Below are 19826 nucleotides of genomic sequence, written 5' to 3'. Positions count from 1 at the left end.
TGGTTATGCACATGGTTGCCAGAGTTTGGCACATTCTGAAAATTTGGCGATTTTTGCTAAGGTATTTTAATACATAAGTACCAATCGAATTAAGTGCTGTATAGCCATTTCACAAAGCACTTATTTAAAGGAAGCCCATGGTCAATCTCGTTTCAAAAATGAAATTTGCTTATTTTGCTAACATTTTTTTTTCAATGAATGTTATTTTTCAATATATTTTGCATAAAAGAAACTCTAAATTTGCCTTTTTAAGCTTTTAATTCTCAATGAAATCAAACAAAGGGAATAATACATATATGAAATTACAGAAATCAGTTAATTTTTATGTTTATTAATACTGCCTTTTTTAAACTGTTAAATGAATAAATAATAAAGCAGAATAAATAATAAATTTGTTAAATAACAAAGCAGCAACCTTGTGCGTGGCGTAGATTTTAGTCTCCTACACATCAGACACAAAAGGTACTGCTCGCCAAATAGAAGGTTGTTGCTTTGCTAATTTTATGTTTTTGTTTGTCGCGTTTTTCCTCTGTCTTTCTTAAACCAATGTCCGATAGCTTAAATTAACAATATGTATGTTAAAAATTAACTAATATAATAGCCCCAGAACTTAAAAGCTTTAGAATTAATGAAAAATGTAACTTCTAGAAGCAAGAAGGTTAAACAAGAAACAAGAAGGTTATAACCGTAGATTTTGAGTTTCGAGCTTCTTCTTCTGGAATATTGCTAACATCTTTGGCACTCTAATGACAAATATCCTCATAAGAGGCATGTACTGGAAAAAAACTGTTCAGATTTTATTGGAATCATTGATGTTTTCACGTCTTTCAGTAATTCATTCACTTATACACTAAACAAATTTTAATTGATTAATTCTATCAATGAGCATAGAAGATCAACTCTTGCACAGAGATTTCATACTTCATTACTTGGCATGAAATATACCGAAATCACGTTTTCTTTACAAAATACGTATTTACCTTTAAAAATGAAACAGCGAAAAAATCAGTTAAAAAAATTGCAGATCTCTGATTTTCGAACCAACTGATTGTTTTTAAACCGGATTTCAGGGTGTCCCGTAAATGTTGCGACAAACTTCTGAGGGAGATAGGGCACATCATAAGGATTAAGAATTGCATATGAACCCATGCGCAGAAACGTCATTGTACACAGCCAGGGGTGCTGTACAGGAGAGTGCTAGTGGAAAGTGAGGATTGTTTCATTCGAGTGGTAGGCACCATACGAAGAGCATAGAACGCTATACGAACGGAGAGCTTGCAGACATGCACTTAGTGTATGGAATAGCTGAGAGTAATGGACGAGCCGCTGCACGCATTTATCGAGAACGCTTCCCCGACAGACATCAACCCCACCACAGTTTGCAAGTCTGCATCAAAACTTGTGCGAATACGGGTCATTAAGAAATGGCAAGAAAAGTTAGGGCAGGCCACGATCGACTCGCTCGGTCGTTAGGGAAGAAAGTGTGTTCGATACGGTGGAGAGTAATCCAAGGACCAGCATACGGGCAATTAATTGCCTCTCAATCAAGAATGTCTCATGATGGTGCAAACTTCGAGTATCTGTTGTAAGATTTAAGCTGTTGTACACCATTTGTATTCATGTCCAATAAATGTTTCAAATTAATCACTCTCTTGTTTCCTTTCCCATCCTCTACCTCTGCTACCACTTACCCCTGAAATTTTCCGGGCATGGGTTCCTATGCAATTCTTAATCCTTATGGTGTGCCCTACCTTTCCCAGAAGTTTGTCGCAACATTTACGGGACACCCAGTATACTGAATTCCGAATTATCAGTACCAACCGAAGCACGAGTACGCTCGCATAACCGGCAGCTCAGATAATCTAGAAAGCCGTGTATTTTGCAGAAAATGAATTGAAACACTTTCAAAGGGATTTAAAACAATACACTGTTTAAAACATAGTTAATTAAAATAATAATAAACCATATGCAGATTTTTACCTTTCTCTTCTTGAAACTATTTTTGAAATTCCTTTCCCTGTCAGTTACATTTGTAGAAACCATTGTGGTATCCAATCGATTCTCGTTGTCCATATCACATTAAATATTGTCACAGTAGACATAATATACAATACAAATTAATCTTTATTTCAGGACAAGATATACGTCCTTCCCTCAACTCCCGGTCTCTGTTCTCTGTCTCCTCTCTCCAAAAACTTCTCTTTGAGGTTGTCGTATTTTTAGCCAGCAACATGGGCGCAAGGCGCTCCTTACCGCTATCACCACACATTTCTGTTTATGCTAGTCGCACTGATGTTCTTTCAAACAATATGATAGTGTCAAAAGTTGTTAACGTACTTAAATTCAAACTTAGTTTATCGAGTCAAAATAGCGCAACTATTTTACACACATTCCCATGCACTAATAATATTCTTCATTCTTCCCTTTCTGTTACAAAGTCTACAATTTACTGTTCAGTCATCACATCCACAATGCACTGATCTTCATGTATCTTGGCTTTGTCCAATCACTCTTCCACGTTGTCTTCATAGCGTTTTGAAAATTCTCAAGACAAGAAATTATTTTAGTAAAATGCGATTCTGTTACCGCTTTCTGTTAGCAGAATCCTCCTCCTCTGCTCCTTTCTTACATTAGAGGTCTTTTTCTCCAGAATGAGTGCATAGTGTTAATTTCAATCCAAATCTTAACAATGACAATGCGTTTCTTGCAAAAACTCTCAAGTTTTTAATTTTCTTTGAACTTTTCATATAATTTTTATAATTAAGAAAAAATAAAAATTAAGAAATTAAGAAAATTAAGAAAAATAACAAAAATGAAAATTACTCAAAACGTCCCATGTAGAATTTAATGAAACTGACCCACATTATACAACACATAATAAAATATAAAATAACATGAAAAGCAATTACCAGACAATTATGGTGTTATAGAAATTAGCATATGTATAAAATGAACATATCGGATGTGTCAGTTAGGAATAGGAAAATTACATTCAATATAGAGTATGATCTCCCCTAGAAGCAATACAACACATACAGCGATGCTGTCAATTATACAGTCTATAACTTCCATAGGAAGTGAGAACCACTGCACTTGCAATGCAGTTGAAAGCGTGACAATGGTCTGAAGAAGAGGATTGAGAGCTATACGTCTTTCTAATGCCTCCCAAACACGCTCGATAGGTTTCAGGTCCGGTGATCGAGCTATCCACTCCATGCACTGAATTGCTTGCTACTGAAGATATTAATCCACGATGCGAACCATGCGCAGTCTAGCTTTATCGTCTTGTAGTAGGAAATTATCACTTATTGCTGCGGCATAAAAGCGCACATAAGCATCAATAATGTCATTTCTATAGGCCTTCATGTTTCTATAGAGCATTCATGTTTCCACGTGGAAAGACATGGTGGTATGTGCGTCCACCTAAACAGATACCACCCCAAACACAGGAACTGCCTCCTCCATATACATATCTTTCACGGATGTTTGGGGGATGATAATAGGTTCCAGATTCTCTCCAAATCAAATAATGCCCACTACCGCTTTGGAAGCTAAATCTAGACTCATCCGTAAAGAAAACAGCCCTCCATTGATCGGATGTGCAGTGGACTTGATGACCTGCCCACTTCAAACGTTCACTTCGATGATGTGACGTGAGCAGCACGCAAATGGTTGGTCGCCTCGCGTACAGACCTCCTCCGTGAAGCCTTCTACGCACGTTTGATGTTGACACCGACTTTCCAGTGGTTGCAGCAAGAGAGGATATGAATTGAGCCGGAGTTGAGGTTCTGTTCCTTCGTGCACATAACAACAAATATCGGTCATCAGCGCTCGCCGTAGAGGTTGGCTGTCGTAGACTCAACCTCCTGGAAGCCAAATCTGTGGTCAGAAATTGTTGCCAAAGTCTATGAATCGCAGAAGGAGCCATCTGGCCACTTCTTCCTGACATTGTCTTGAATCTACTCTCCCAATAGCTCTCTATTGCAGTTATTCCGACAAATGATGCCTGTTGGTCATTGTTATAAATTGGCTATCCCAGATTCTTATCTCATTATCCCAGTGAAATTTGTAGGCTTGCTCTGAAACATGCAATTTTATGTTTCTCACAGAGCCGCCCAGACGGGACAGTGGTTAGGGGAGCCGACTGAGATACCGAAGGGTCCGGGTCCGAATCCCGGAAAAGGCATGGCTGTAACTATCCGTCCTTTCATAGGAGGCCAACGTTGCCCACCTATTAGGTGCCTCCATAATAAAGAGGCCACCAATTCTGGCCCTAGTAGCGGCCAAGCCGAAGTCGGCTAAGGGTCAGCCATTGGGGAAAAAAATTTTCCTCGCAGATGACAATTCAATTGCAGAGTCACTAATTTGCATATTGCAGTTTTATTATCAATTCTTATTTGACGACACGTTCAAATTTTATACGAATTGGCTTATTTTTGAACGAGTTTATCGCTATTTTTGTTATTTTCTTCAATTTTTGGAAACCAGTGTATTTGCTTTGCTTTACTCAACAAGACATTTTTGTTTCTAATAAATATTTATCAAAGAAAATAATAAAAGAAGGAATTTTTGCTATCAAATTTTAGATTTTTTTAAATTATTTCGCACAACGAAATATTTAATTTTAGTCAACGCATAATGAAACCCATTTAGGGTGCCATATATAACATCGTTCAAAAGTTTTCGGTTCGCCATATTCAACTTTTCAACAAACTTGTTTGACAAAGTATCCTTTCTGTGATAATAAGTCACTTATCTAAATGATCGTTTTACAATCTACATTCATGAGAAAATTTAAAGAATTTGCTTATTATGTCGAATTTCTGAAAACCTAATGGACAGTTTAAAAGAAAATTGGTATAAATATCTGTTTATAAATAAGAAAGATATGTACCATTGAAAAGTCATTTTATGTAAGCATGATTATCAGTAAAATGCATAGTGTATGGATATCCAAAATCCTGCTGTGATATCGAACTGAAAATAAGCTTAATATGGAGTGTGCTTCCCTTTCACAGCCATACAGGTCACGCAGCGGGACAGCATACTAGACAGAAAGCAATTTAGGAATCTCTATGGCAATCGATCCCACTTCTACAAAACAGTGATGCATCATTCTCTTGCAACAGTCTTTCCTAAAATGATCTAGCTTTCCGCTCTCCAGTACATCTCCCAGCATCGCTCTCTAGCGGCAGCTGTCACAGTTTTGGACACAAATTCCTGTGTGAAATTTATTCGTCATGGTCTGACAGGCCAGCACATAAAGTTTGTAAACGGTATTTTGGAACAACCTGTCTATGTTGCGGTCAGTGCCATTAATCAGTTATTATTAATGATTGATGAATTATGATTAATGAATTATGATTAATGATTATGTTTAATACTAATAAAATAAACTGGTTAAACTGAATAATTTATGAGAATTAAGATGAGCCGGTTTCATAATTTCATAATCACATGAACCGGTATCAATGATTTTCAGCAATGCAATAATTTTCAATGTGTTCAGTTTGAGATTTGCCATCACGCATGCACATATTTTTGCGGCATCATAACCTCAATATTGTGCAAACGTATGATTAGCTGTTGCAATCTTGCCAGTTTGTTTTTGTCTGTTGTCAACAACTAGACAAAATCAGTTAATTATTTTTTTATGATGGAGGTGCCCGCATTTTTTAGGATGCTCGCAAATACTTGGCTTTCGAAATTTTCGATTGCTGTACATTCTGCGTAGTGTCAATTTGATGTCACTTTATTTGTCAGTTGATAACGTCCACGTAACTGTTTTGAAATTTTAGAAAATTTTACTGTATTTACAAGCACCATGAATGATGATTTAGAAGTAACTTTCTGATGATCATATTGACATGCTCAAATCCGGGGGAAAAAAATCAGTTATTTATAAAAGAAGAGTATAAATAGTTTGAAAAAAATTATATAAAGAAAGCAAAGAGAAGACTTTTTGCATATCCCAATATAACTTCTGGACAAAGATTTTCAACGATTATCCAGATATGACATTGTAATTATTGGTATTATTGAAAAACTCGTCGTTCCAGTTAAAAATGAAAAGACCAGTCACTTATTATTATAATTTTATGGAGGATAATTTTGAAATAATTCATAAAATTCACATTTCAATCGACCATGATGAGCGAGACAGAATGATGAAAGTGTTAAAACAAAGTATGAGGATATGATAATCGAAATTATAATCATATATTGAAATCTTTGTGAACCTTGTCAAGAGAAAGCATTCCAAGAAAGGGTCTTATTGTTGAACCAATTAAAAGCAACAAATTAAATTCGAGGTGTCAAGCTGATTTGAGAGGTATGCAGGTAAAAGCAAACAGAGACTTTTAATTTATTATTTATTTTCAAGACCATCTAAGAAGTTCGTTCAGTTAAAAGCATTAAAAGAAAAAATGAGCCAAAGAAGACGCTTATAATCTACTCGGTGTGTTCACAATACTTGGAGCACTAAATGCATCTTGAAAAGTAACAATGGCCTAGAATTTGCTCATAAAGGCTGAGAATTTGCCGATATTGAAAAGTCTTCGAAATGTGGAAAAAACTCAAAATTGTGTATGGAAAGAAAATGTGTTTGTTCTTTCACATGTCTATTGTTTTATTCTTTCAGCTCTGAGGTTTACTACTGTGTATTTGCAGTCAAAAGTAAGTAACCTTAAGAACTAGTTAGCGAATAATCGCTTAAATTCGTGTGACAAGAAACAACAAGATGGAAGGGTAACTAACCCTTTATTATTCCAATAAGATCTAACAAAACTCCGTCTTGGAGTGTACAATAAAAGCCGACACTTGGGCTTGAACTTAAGAGACTAAGAAATAAGCTGAAACTAAGATTACTAAAGAGATATAGCCGAAGCTATCAAGATTCTAATCGAGTTGGCCCCTTAACTCTATTTGACTACGAAGCTTATCAAGGGCCTGAGTATGGCCGAACGTAATAACTGCTTTGAGAGAGAGTAGCCAAAAGGCAGATGCGTGCAAATCAGAAACTCTGATTCTCTCTAACTCAGCAAGTAGACTTCGAGGTTTAAATACCGCTCCTCCTCATTAAGTATTCAGAGTGATTCCAAAACTACGTTCTGGCCGTAAGTAGTAAGTTGAAGTTAAGAATTTGGCAGGAAAGGAACTTAAAATTTAACTGTTAATAAAATTAACATAATCCTTACATAGCTTAGCCAAACCAAGACACTGAAACGATATTATTCATTTCGCTTGAAGCAAAGAATAAATACCACAAAGAGGTAAAATTCATTCATTTTGTGAAAAACTAATCACATCACATTGGGTTAGATCGTAGTGTGATGTTATGTTTGGTTGCAAAGCTAAAGTTGGTTTGCAGTTTGAACCTACTTGGCAATTGTTATTTCGTCAGGGATAACAAATGAAAACAATCTGAGTTATCATTTACGAATTTAATGATTATTTCGAACCTCAGACAATAATCTCAATCAAGGAGAATATATAGGTTGTAAGGTTTATATTTATTTTAACTAACATTTATTTTAAGTTTAAACTATCTTTCTTGTCAAGCCTTACTTTTCCCTGGAATTGCCAATGCCAGAGTATGTAAATTTTAGTAGAACGCGCAAGGATTCAAATTGTCAGCGGAAGTAATCTGAGTTAAATAGAAGGGAAACGAGTTCGAAAGTGTGCTTTCTTGCTTCACGAGCGTGGAGATGGCTAGTTAGAAATTGAAGAACCATGCGTTTCGGCCTGTGTGCTTGCCTCGGCAGATTGTTAATCTTTCAATGTAATATTCAGAAGTTTGCTGAATTATCAGCGGTATTTTAGAACGTGGTGAGGTTAGTTACGTTTAGAGCGCCTCGTAGTTAGTCACTAGTTACTATTCTTTTCTTAGTTTCTTATTTTTATTTTACCGCCGGGTCGGCGTAGTTTGTGAGCGTCAAGAGCACGCATTTGTAATTTCTAAAGTTGAATAAAAAGGGATTTAAACCCTTCTCAAGACTTTGTCTACTTTCCAGTTCTTAGCAGTCACCACTATTGTTGCGTGCAGGTTGGAAGCGTGCAACATTACAAGGTGATATGAATGATGGCAATATGAAAAGGAACTGAATGATTTAAGTGAAAATTAGGTGGAAATATCTATTGTAGGTCCAGCAAAAAACCGAAATAAGACTGTAGTACAAATAAAAGAGGAACAACATAATTCTGAAACAGAAAAGTCCAGTGATGAAAATAGAAAAGGGAAAGGTTTCATTGATTTTTAAATGGAAAATTGTGCAGAAACAAAGAAGACGCTCCTTTTGCACCTGATTAAGATTTAGAAAATATTAAAGAAGCTCAGCGCTTTGCTGAACAGTCGCTACATAAGCAAGCTTTTAAAACGTTCAATTGCTTATTCAGGAGAAACCGATCGGATAAGAATACCAGTGGTTTTCAGGGGAAAGCTCACAGTCAGGATATTATAGCTAATACTTGCATAAATCCGAAGGAAAATTAAAGGTAAAAGCATAGCATTTTAAACGAACTCTACACAAGAAATGATTTTACTATCTACAAGGAAGCTTTTATTTTCATCAATAAAGTTCTAGATATTGAAATAAGTCTAAGAGATTGTGCTCGTAAGAATTCTGATTTAGGTGTTCAAGGATTTGAGCATTGCATTTATAACACAAATCACTGCAAATGTTAAAAAAGAAGACTTTGTGACTTCAAATTTCAGACTCTCTTTCTGTCAACATAAATAATGTGATAAAAATGTAATAATATTGTATTTATAATGCAATTTGTTTGCAATTTCCTGTTTGTTATAAATGTGATAATACTGTATTTATAATACAATTTTTTTTGCAATTTTTTGTCACCTTAAGGTGTTTGTATGTAATATAATTTGATTGATGTAATAAATAATGAATGCATCTTATAAATAACAGAAATCATTATTATAAAATAATTTTTTACATTGACTAAATTTCATCGCTAATAAAACTGCTAATGTATGTAATTTCATGCACTTCGTATACCATGACATTAAAATTACGTTTGTGTTTGGGGTTTCAATCTATTATGCTCAATAAATCCCACTGAAAAAACTTCATTGGTAATTATTAATATTTATCAGTAAATGTTATTAGTCCAAGGGGATTTGAGTCCCGAAGGACTATTACTTTCGTTTTGGGATTTTGCGTCGGACTCCTATAAGTGTCGTTTCACTTTTCAAACTGCTGCCACAAAATGTTAGAGTCTTGCATTATATTTGAAGAAACTAAATAATGAAAAATCTGCATAAATGTATGTATATTTCTCACATTGCGATAAAACAACGGTATCTAGAGCCATCCAATTTTGAATGACGTAATCCTACTGCGAATATGAGCATCTGAAATCCCAAATTTGAAATTTGGAATTTGTTTTATTATCGATTTTATATTTTTTAAACCTTTAACGAATTTTTGAGTAACAAACTCAACGATTTAAAAGCGAGCAATGGCAACACTCTACGGGGAGGGGGGGGGACCTTTCTATCTCCAGCGCGTCGAACTGTGTATCAGAAAGTCTAAAGATATGCTCATTTTAAAATTATTTTGCGACATTGCTATTGAACTAAATTTTATGGTGTAAGTGCAAACAACATGATATTTAATAAATAAAGGTAACACACAAAACGTTAAAAAAAACGCCCCTTTGGATGTAATTTAAAATCTGAAACATTTAAGATTTTTTAAAATTATTTTGCATTATTTATTACATTAACCAGAAGTGGTTATTATTAATAATAACCAGTTATTAATGCTAAGCAGATTTTTAATTTTAACCATAACATATATACAGTTTTAAAATATTTTAGATTTTTTAATTGTTAATTATCTACATTTGACATGGAAACTAAAAAGCCCAAACTTTAGATATTTATCTAATATGACATGATAATAATAATGTTGCCATTCTAAAAACTGAGGTGAATCATGAATATAACTGAGGTAGATAGAAACTAATATTGCCAAAAATCAGAAATTTTATGACTGTCAATACAACATAGTGAAGATGTTATACGTAATTTCATAAAAAAATATATTTATAGCAAGGTAAGGGAAAATTTCTAAATGCATAACTTGCTTAAAATAGAATATCTTTTATTTATTAGTTTTCAGTCATATTCATTATAACGATGTACATCAGTTTCTTAAAATTATATGATACTAATTTTATTTTCTAGATATCATGCGATACTAAGGAATAACAACACAAAACCCTGAAAAGAGCATGATCAAATCTTGAAATACAAACTGCATACATGAGTGATATATAAACATACATCAAAAAGCCAGTGTTGTGGCAGAACATGTGATTTCAATATGTCATTTATTGGCTATATGCAGACAATGGCAACAGCAATTTCTCTGCAGAATGCTCGAGTTGCTTGCTCCCTTGTAGGTGGTATCGCCAATGAATTTTCTATCAATAAATATTCTCCTTGGAAAATGCTAAACAGTGTCATCTTTGTTGCAGAAACATAAAATTACATCATCTTATCAGACGACTCTTTTTTGAGGTCATTCAAATCAGTGACTAAATATATCTGATTTAGTTATCTTGTTCGATAAAACTTAATTGCCATGGACTGACAAAGCAGGCTTTTGGCATTAGTTCAGGAAAAGATCTTATGCATAAGACTAAATTCCTTTTCAACACTTACTGCTTCCGTCACTTGTTATAAATAAGCATAATACTTCATGTATTTATTTGTGATACATCTACACCATGTTTTATGCACAATATTTCACGTAAAATAAGAGCAGCAGATTGATTCCATTTTCTATTTTTGACATCCATCAGCATCTTAGTTAATACCTATAAAAAATTACACAAGGAATTTTATAAATGTGCACACTAGATATAAATATTGAATCCTGTAAGTTATTTTACTAGGCATAGTTTAAAAGAGCAGAAACGTTTTTATTTTTCCTTTTTTAAATAAAATTTGGGTTTAATAAGTTGTCCAATGCAAAATTTGTTGCATAAAATAGGTATACCAAACTGATTCACAAAACAATAAAATGTACAGAAAATTTCTCAAAACTACACATATACCCAAAATTTTCTCATGCATATATATATGAATTAAGAATATCTCATGTTATAAGTTTAAAAAAAAAAAAAAGACATCATAAGCTTTGTTTTCTGAAAAGCAAGATGATCTGTTCTCATTATTACAAATCTTTAAACTATAAAAAATAAATGCCATATTAGCATAATTGTAGTTTATTTGCTTACATAATTTCTCATGATTTAAGGAGTAAAATATTTCACACAAGCTTTACCTTATGCCAGCAGTATTCAATTTTTCTGTCATATCTATTACAATACTAAATTCTTTTACCATAGCTCAAAAAATTATTTAAATTAATAGCAAAAATGCATTTTATTACTGGATACACATATAAAATAGAATCAGCAACAGGCAACAATTCCATGCATCTTTATCCTTCTGGAAGATATTTCAAAGAAACTCTAGAAAAATTAGTTAAGTCTTTTGGCAATAATTAGATAGGGGTCAGACATCAAAGAGGGTTTGAAAATATGCATTGATTCTATGTAAGAATACACATTATTATTAGCTCTCATGTTAAAATTTAATTCTTTCATAGCCTTATTAACCCTCTAGTTCCAGGCAACAATACATGTCCAGAGCTGCAATTTTTTACATGAAGTCAAAGAAATCAAAGAATTACTATGAAGTCAAAAAAGATGTGTCATTAATAGGATTAACTTAATTTAAAAAAACAATGATTTCGCTTCATCTTGATTGATTTGCTATTTTGAACTCTGAGACATGTGAAGCATGAAAAACTCATTAACTGCATAAGTGGAACAAGAAAAAGAAAATATTTTGGATAATAGAATAGAAAAAACAAAATAAAAAAGGACTCCATACCTTTCATAATATATTTCACTGATGCTTACAACATCATTTATTCATTTTAGTGTGAAATTTAATCGACTCTGATATTAAATGATATAAAAATACTAAAGTTCCAATTTTAGTTCTAAAAGGATAAACATACTGACTTAAGATGCCATTTGATATTAATGAGCAATCACAGCTTTGCAGGTTGTCACATGTATATGGTAATTCTTGCAAATCCACCTTTCATTACTGCACCACCACCATAACTGTTGTTTTTTGATGATGCTACTGATATGACATAATATTTACCTTCTTTTTATACAAAATGCAACTTATATGAAATCTTTTATATTGGAGAAATCGAAGATATCACTGTGGTTATTCAACAACTGTCGATTCGTAGCCACTCGTTTGTAAAGGCAGTCATATTGTCCGATTTCAAAAGTGCGCTTCAAGCCATTCTGAATAATCAAAATAGTTCCCAAAGAATCTTAGACTGTAGGTTAAGACAATGGCACACAGAATTTCTTTTCAATGGATTCCAGCCCACTGTGAAATTATGGGAAACAAAAAAACTGATACATTGGCTAAGAAAAGAACTTTGACAATGCAACGCATTAACCGACCGCTTACTTTTCATACGACTAAACTGTTTGCTAACCTAAGAGATGGAGGATTCTGGAGGAAGAGACAACTTTCATTCCCAGTTTTCCAAGAAAGACAGCAGTAGCTTTATTTAGACGTCTGACAGGACATGACTGTTTGCGAGACCACCCCTATTGTTACGAAAAACACAGAAAATATATAAATCAAATATATTTAAAACAGTTCGTGGTTGATCTTTACATTATGGTAACTTGGCGTTTTTTGGCGAACATTTGGCGACCAACTCTCCTACAGCAACCCTCTATTTTTTTTTTTTTTTTCCCGCCGCCATTTTGTCTTCACGAAGTAAAGACATGTTTCTTTTCTTTTTATCTACTGAACACTTCTTCCAACAATCTACTAGCCGAATTACACTTATGCCAGAAATTTTATCTAACAAAACTGCTTAATCATGACAAATATTCACTGCAAAATTGGGAAAAAGTGCACAATACCATACTCCTTACGCGTTTTTCAAAATAACACATACACATAAACCATGTACACGCCGACTTATTTTTACTTAAAAAAACATCCCAGAATTACACAAAAATGGCATTGCGCACACTCTTCACTATATCCATGTACACTGCTTTTTTCTCATAAATTAGAAGAATTTCACGAAAATACATGACAATTTTCTGAATCTTTAAACCCGGTAAAAAGAACATATATGAAATTACCTGATCGCGAAAAAGTTTATACCCTTTCCAAATATGAACATTTCCACATATAAAATAAATAAAATATCCAAAAACTTTTACCTCTAAATCATCTATTATATTATACACGTCACCAACGAATTCATACCGCAAGCATTACAAATACTTAGTGTCAAATATTTAAATTATTTCCATGCACGTTTACTTCAACTTAAACGTATACCGAATTCCTACAAACATAAAATTCACAAAATAACTATCATTTAATTAAAATATCACTAAACCATGTACACGTCGACTTATTTTTACTTAAAAAAACATCCCAGAATTGCACAAAAATGGCATTGCGCACACTCTTCACTATATCCATGTACACTGCTTTTTTCTCATAAATTAGAAAAATTTCACGAAAATGCATAACAATTTTCTGAATCTTTAAACCCGGTAAAAAGAACATATATGAAATTACCTGATCGCGAAAAAGTACATACCCTTTCCAAATATGAACATTTCCCCGTATAAAATAAATAAAATATCCAAAAACTTTTACCTCTACATTATCTATTCTATTACAAACGTCACTAATTCATACCTGTACTTCATTACAAATACTTAGTGTCAAATATTTAAATTATTTCCATGCACGTTTACGCAAATTACTCTGCATAAAACAGATACAATGCATAAAATTACAATGCATAAAAATAATATCCTCAAATAATTAAAAATACTAACTTACCTATTCTTCTTCAGAATCTTGATTACGTGTCCGATAAACTTTTCTTATTTCTGTTTCAGGATCTTTAAAATCATACTTATAGTTCACACCAAGGTACCAGGTAAAATAAATAACTTAATAAAACATCTTTACTTCTATCTCGCACAACCTTAAAGAAACACTTATTACTACGCCTTTCAATCCCACTAAATACCCATTTCGAATTCACTTTAGTTAGGGCCATGGGATCCAAAAATTAACGAACACTGTTTCACACAACACAGAATAAAGGCAAATACAAAATTTCCAGATTTTTTCCCGATTTCCCCCATTTTCCGATTAAAGAACCGTAATTCGTCCATTAATATCACATGACATATCACATGGTCTCTCATTTCCCTCACACAAAATAATGCGTAATCGGAACTGAGTACTGCTCACATTATTACCAAAGTCCCAGGTAATAACCTTTATCGCCTCCAAAATGTAGCCAAACTACCAGTTACCATATTGTAAAGATCAGCCCAGTTCGTTCAGTTGCGGGCCTGCCTCTACCCGAGGCTGGGTGCATTATGAATAAAAACAAAAAAAAATTCTTAATAAGTCATCTTTATTTCCATCAAAACAGTATCACTCTTCCGAGATCAGCTTTCGTTCCGTCTACAAGCAAAACATTCGAAACACTCAGCACGCAGGCTGACGTCACAAACAGCAGCGCCTCGCGCCGGTTATTACTTCAGTTCATTTCACAACATCCTCCCCCCCTTGAGACTCAGGTTGAGTCTCAAACTCATAACAAACATTATTTAAAAGATCAAGTCTTTTTGGAGCTTTTACAAGTCGTCCAGAGGAGGAATATTGTTGCATCATCTGAAGACCAGCATGACAGTTCTTATTATGCACATTTCTGATTAATAACTTAGTGAAATCACATTTTTCTGGTAACAGTATTGGATACAGAAAGGATTCATGGTCATCTCTATTTAGTATTCTCGTTTTAACTCTTAGAATACCATCATCATCAATGAGCGTTTCAATAAAATTATAATATTTCTTATCAGTCAGATAATAATTTTGAACCAAACGAATTAAAATTTTCTCAGAATTTTCAATTTCATACTGTGAAAGTTCAATGTTTCTATTCTTTTCAGAACCACCTTTACAACTATTTACAAATCTAAATATCCATGCAAATATTCTAATCATTTTGTCATAATTGGATACATCGATTCGATGCCAAGGGGGTGCGTCTTTTGATAGATCAATATTCACTCTTTTTATCTTTTTCTCTCCAATTCTACTTCTTCATGCAAACAAATAATCTCACCAGTGGGCCAGTTTTCAGGGCCTTCTCGCAACCACAAGGGGCCTTCCCACCATCTAGACCGAAGCATTTGCTTCGCAAAACATCCGCGCGATAACAAGTCGGCAATATTTAGTTTCCCTGGGACATGTCTCCATGAATGACCTCGCGTCAACTCTCGAATCTCTTTAACCCTATTTTCGACGAAAACGGACCAATTTCCTTGCTCTGTTATCCACCAAAGGGCAGTGGTTGAATCAGACCAGAAGGTAACTTTTAAATCGGGCAAACTGAGAGCCTTGATAATAGAATTTGCAAGTCTAGAACCTATACAACAGGCCATTAATTCTAAGCGAGGAATGCTTAAAGATTTCAAAGGCGATACTCTAGACTTCGCCCGTACGAGATTTATTTTTACTTCAGAATTAAATATTGATCGAACAAAGACGCACGCTGCATACGCCCCCTTGCAAGCATCCACAAATACATGTAGTTCAGACGTGTCATTGATAAACAAGTATCGAGGCAAAGTAACATCTTTCAAAACATTAAGTTCTTTAAACCAGTTCAAAAATATATTTACATCATTCGGAGACAATTCATCATCCCATGCAATTTTCACTTTCCACAATTTTTGCAACAACAGTTTTGGAAGCAATGTAGTTGGCGTTAATAAACCAATAGGATCAAAAATTGTCTGCACAATTGCCAAAATTGTCCTCTTTGTGATTTTCGTATCACAGGTCAATGTATCTGTGTCTGTGCAGCACCTCAGCGTATCATTATCCAAATTCCAAATTACCCCCAAAACGGAAGTATCCCCTGAATGTTTGTCAACATTTGTACCAGCCACATTGCTTTCAAAACCGCGCAAGTTAAAACATCCATTTCACATGATTAATTTGGAATGTTCAATAAACGTAAACTGTTCATCAATACTACAAACACTAGATAAAAAATTATCCACATAAAATGACGATTTTAATTTTTGAGCAACTTCACTATATTGACGTGGACAGTTTTCTAATAGATGCATTATAGATGCGTTCAACAAGTAGGAGCTGGAAGAAACTAAAAACACAACTCTGCAATGCCTATAAATTAATTGCCCTTCATTGCATGGGAAAAAAAATCTGAGAAAATCTCTATCTTTAGATGCGACGGATAACATTAAAAAAGCCTTTTCAATATCGGCACTAATACCAATCGGATACATTCTAAAACGATCTATAATATCAGGTATTAATTCAATAAGATTTATTCCTTTACACAAACATTCGTTCAAAGAGAGTTTCCCTTTCTCAGATGCAGAAGCGTCAAAAACAGGACGAATTTTCGTGGTTTCACTTCCTAATTTGATTACAGGGCTATGCGGCAAATAATGACATTCATTATTCAATTCGTTTTCTGGTACGCGTTCAATAATATTCAACCTTGATTATTCCTTGAACACATTTTGATAATCATCGAAAAATTTACTACATCTGAGTTTATAGATCATCTTTTGATACCTTTTCCAGGATAATTCTTTATTATCGGTTAAATGTGTCGTATCACATTTCCACGGAAGTTCTACTTCATATCTTCCATCTGGAAGAATTTTCATTTTGTTCTCAAATTCAGATAAATTAAAACTTTCATTCATTTTAACAGTTTCGTTTGGAGCGCATATTCCTATTTTTTCAAGTTCCCATAACTCATTCAGAGGAATTCTCCTGACATGCATTGAAAATGTTTTCAAAATATTATCCTTTTCACCCGAATTTCGTTTTCCAAATACCGTCCACCCAAGTTTCGTTTCGACAGCCGTTACCCCGGACTGTAATTCAACAGAATTTCCCGTCAATAATTTTCCTATAACATCTGCTCCGATTAAAAGGTTAATTTCAATTTCCTTTCGCAATGGATCAGAAAATTCGATTTCTTTTTCTTTTAATTCATTCAAAATCTCTTTACCTTTAACCTTAGGAATAAAACCGCAAATCTTTTTTTCCGATAATGCCACAAAACTACATGCGAATGTTCCTTTTAAATTGCTGACCTCGACCGAAAACACTTCATGTTGTTTAGGTTTCGTTTCGTCCCCCCCCCAAACAGTGCATGTATAACTGTTTCCTCCCGAAGTAGAGATGCTTTAAGCTGACTCATCATATTTTCACTAACGTAGCTACTTTGGCTTCCGCTCCGCTATCAATTATGCAGCGAATAATTTTCTCGCGACCTTGACACCGAATTCGAACGCAAAGCGTTTACAAAAATACAGTTTCGCTTCTGCCACAGTTAGAAAGAGAACTCTCTTTTGAAACATTTATCTGATCATTATTTTTTAGCTTTTGATTACACATTACATCAAAATGATTACAACTTTTGCAAATAGAACAACTTAACTTACCTTTGAAAGGACAAAATTTACTAATGTGACTCTCTCTTTTCAGACAAGAAAAACAAGCACCTTTTTTCAACAACAATTGTTGTTTTTCAGCTAAAGTCATTTTTTTTTTTTTTTTTTTTTTTTTTTTTTTTTGCAGAGTAACATTTTTCACTAAAATGTTTCTTTTCACAAAAATTACAGTTCGGAACACTCTTACCTGAATTCTCAAGACTTACTAGAGCTGATGCTGTTACGGGATCATTTTGCTTTACTGTTCGTGGTTAAAATCTTTCTTCCGATGGTTCTGTTGGGAAGCGAAACCAGTTCTTGCGAGGAGAACCATCTCTTCCCCCTTAACTTCCTGTTTTAAGAAATTCATTAAATATTTCAAAGATCGATTCCCTTTAGTTTCAATGGAGTCGTGATTTCTGCTTCTTTCCCATGTCATCAATACTTCTTCTGGTAAGCAACTTTCCACTAAGGGGGTCAAAAAATCCTCATATTTTTCTTGGGTTCTTCCCAAACTTTCCAACGCTCGCAATTTTCCTTCTAGTTCATCATACAGGGAGGGTAGATCCGTTTTTGCTCTTCCGGTTACAGCGTTCTTCATCACTAGGCTTAACAAGTCTCTCACATAGATTTGCACAAGTAAATCTTCGCGTCCAAAGCGCTCTCTTAGTTGTTCGATGGCTTTAGGATAATTAGCTGCCGTTGCCGGGAAGCTAAGGACTAGGCGTTCTGCTTTCGATTTGGGTTCCATGGCCTGCAACAGATACTGCATTTTATCTTCATCGGCGATACTTCTGTCGTCGTGGATTTTCTAGAACTGACTCCAAAAAGTCAGGTAATCTTTAGCTTCACCACTGAATTTTTTAAGCTCAATTTTAGGCAATTTAAATTTCCTAGATTCGGAATTATTTGAAAGAGAGGAGGCTTGTATTTCCGCATCTATTTGAGCACACTGTTCTAGAAACATATCTCGATAATTCTCCGCTTCTTGAAAATCATCACTAAATAATTTTTCTCCATCTTCAGTCTGCAAAATCTGCTGCGATATAGCACTCTGGCATACGTCAAGTCTCTGGAATTTATCACAAAGTTGACACTTCAAAATCGAAAGTATTTTTAAATCTCTTACTTCTTTAGTTAATTCACTTTCGGTTTTCCTTGAGGTTTGCGAAAACGCAATTCTAAGTCCTTTTCTTTGAGCCTTTAAAGCGATCAAATCCATCTTCAAAGTATATTCAAAATCGAAATTCAATATCAAAAGTTCAATCGGAAAATTCTAATTCATAGCACCCGGTCCCGCCGAGGGTACCACTATGTTACGAAGAACACAGAAAATATATAAATCAAATATATTTAAAACAGTTCGTTCAGTTGCGGGCCTGCCTCTACCCGAGGCTGGGTGCATTATGAATAAAAACAAAAAAAAATTCTTAATAAGTCATTCTTTATTTCCATCAAAACAGTATCACTCTTCCGAGATCAGCTTTCGTTCCGTCTACAAGCAAAACATTCGAAACACTCAGCACGCAGGCTGACGTCACAAACAGCAGCGCCTCGCGCCGGTTATTACTTCAGTTCATTTCACAACACCTATAGAATTGGAGTGATGGATTCCCCAAACTGTATTTTGTGTGACTCCTATCCGCCTATGATTTTTGAACATTTAAATATTTGTATTGCACATTATCGGTATGAGAACATTGTTAAAAAGTACTGGAGAGCATAAGCGCTTATGTTTGGTATTTGCAAAATAAATAAATTAATTAAATCTTTTATATTGCAGCATGTGTGTCTGCAAACTAAACTGCTGATCAGTTAGTTACAAAGACTAAAAGGAAATAAAACATCAAGTATTGATGTTCATAATTATTCTATTTTTGCAACTTCCAGCACTACAGCACCACTGCAGTAGAAACCAAAGAGCTTCTTAACAATAAAAGATGACAGTATAGCCGAAATTTTAAAAGCTGCCTTTGATGAATTAAGTTGCCAACGGAAGTTTGTGTTCTGTTTCGTTTACTTATTGCTATAACTAGTTTGAAATCTCCTTCTGCTTGTAGTCATGTTATGTCACCATGACAAGTCTCCTAATTAATAACTACCAATATATTTCAACAATTCTATTATCAGATGTACAAAGAAGGGAGATTTGCTTTATTTTGAAAGCGATATTTAAATCTCCTTTCCATATGACAAAAGAATATTTTATGAAAATATTA

General features: G+C 34.2%; 1 protein-coding gene across 4 annotated transcripts in view; it reads right to left on the bottom strand.

Moving 5' to 3' along the window:
- Window positions 1-10103: 10103 nt before the first annotated feature.
- LOC118204277 (armadillo repeat-containing protein gudu-like) overlaps window positions 10104-19826 on the bottom strand; it is a 67512-nt gene continuing 57789 nt past the window's right edge. For all 4 annotated transcript variants that reach the window (XM_085807746.1, XM_085807748.1, XM_085807749.1 and 1 more), the window contains one exon: window positions 10104-10842. In XM_085807746.1, the coding sequence (XP_085663872.1) occupies window positions 10723-10842 (120 nt within the window). In that variant the 3' untranslated portion in view covers window positions 10104-10722. The remainder of the gene's footprint in view (window positions 10843-19826) is intronic.

Source organism: Stegodyphus dumicola, chromosome X1, assembly GCF_044657685.1.
Source record: "Stegodyphus dumicola isolate Sdum_Otavi_A_Nest chromosome X1, ASM4465768v1".
Taxonomy (NCBI): Eukaryota; Metazoa; Arthropoda; class Arachnida; order Araneae; family Eresidae; genus Stegodyphus; species Stegodyphus dumicola.
The sequence above is the reverse complement of the archived record's forward strand: the minus strand, read 5'-3'. Positions and strand labels throughout refer to the sequence as shown.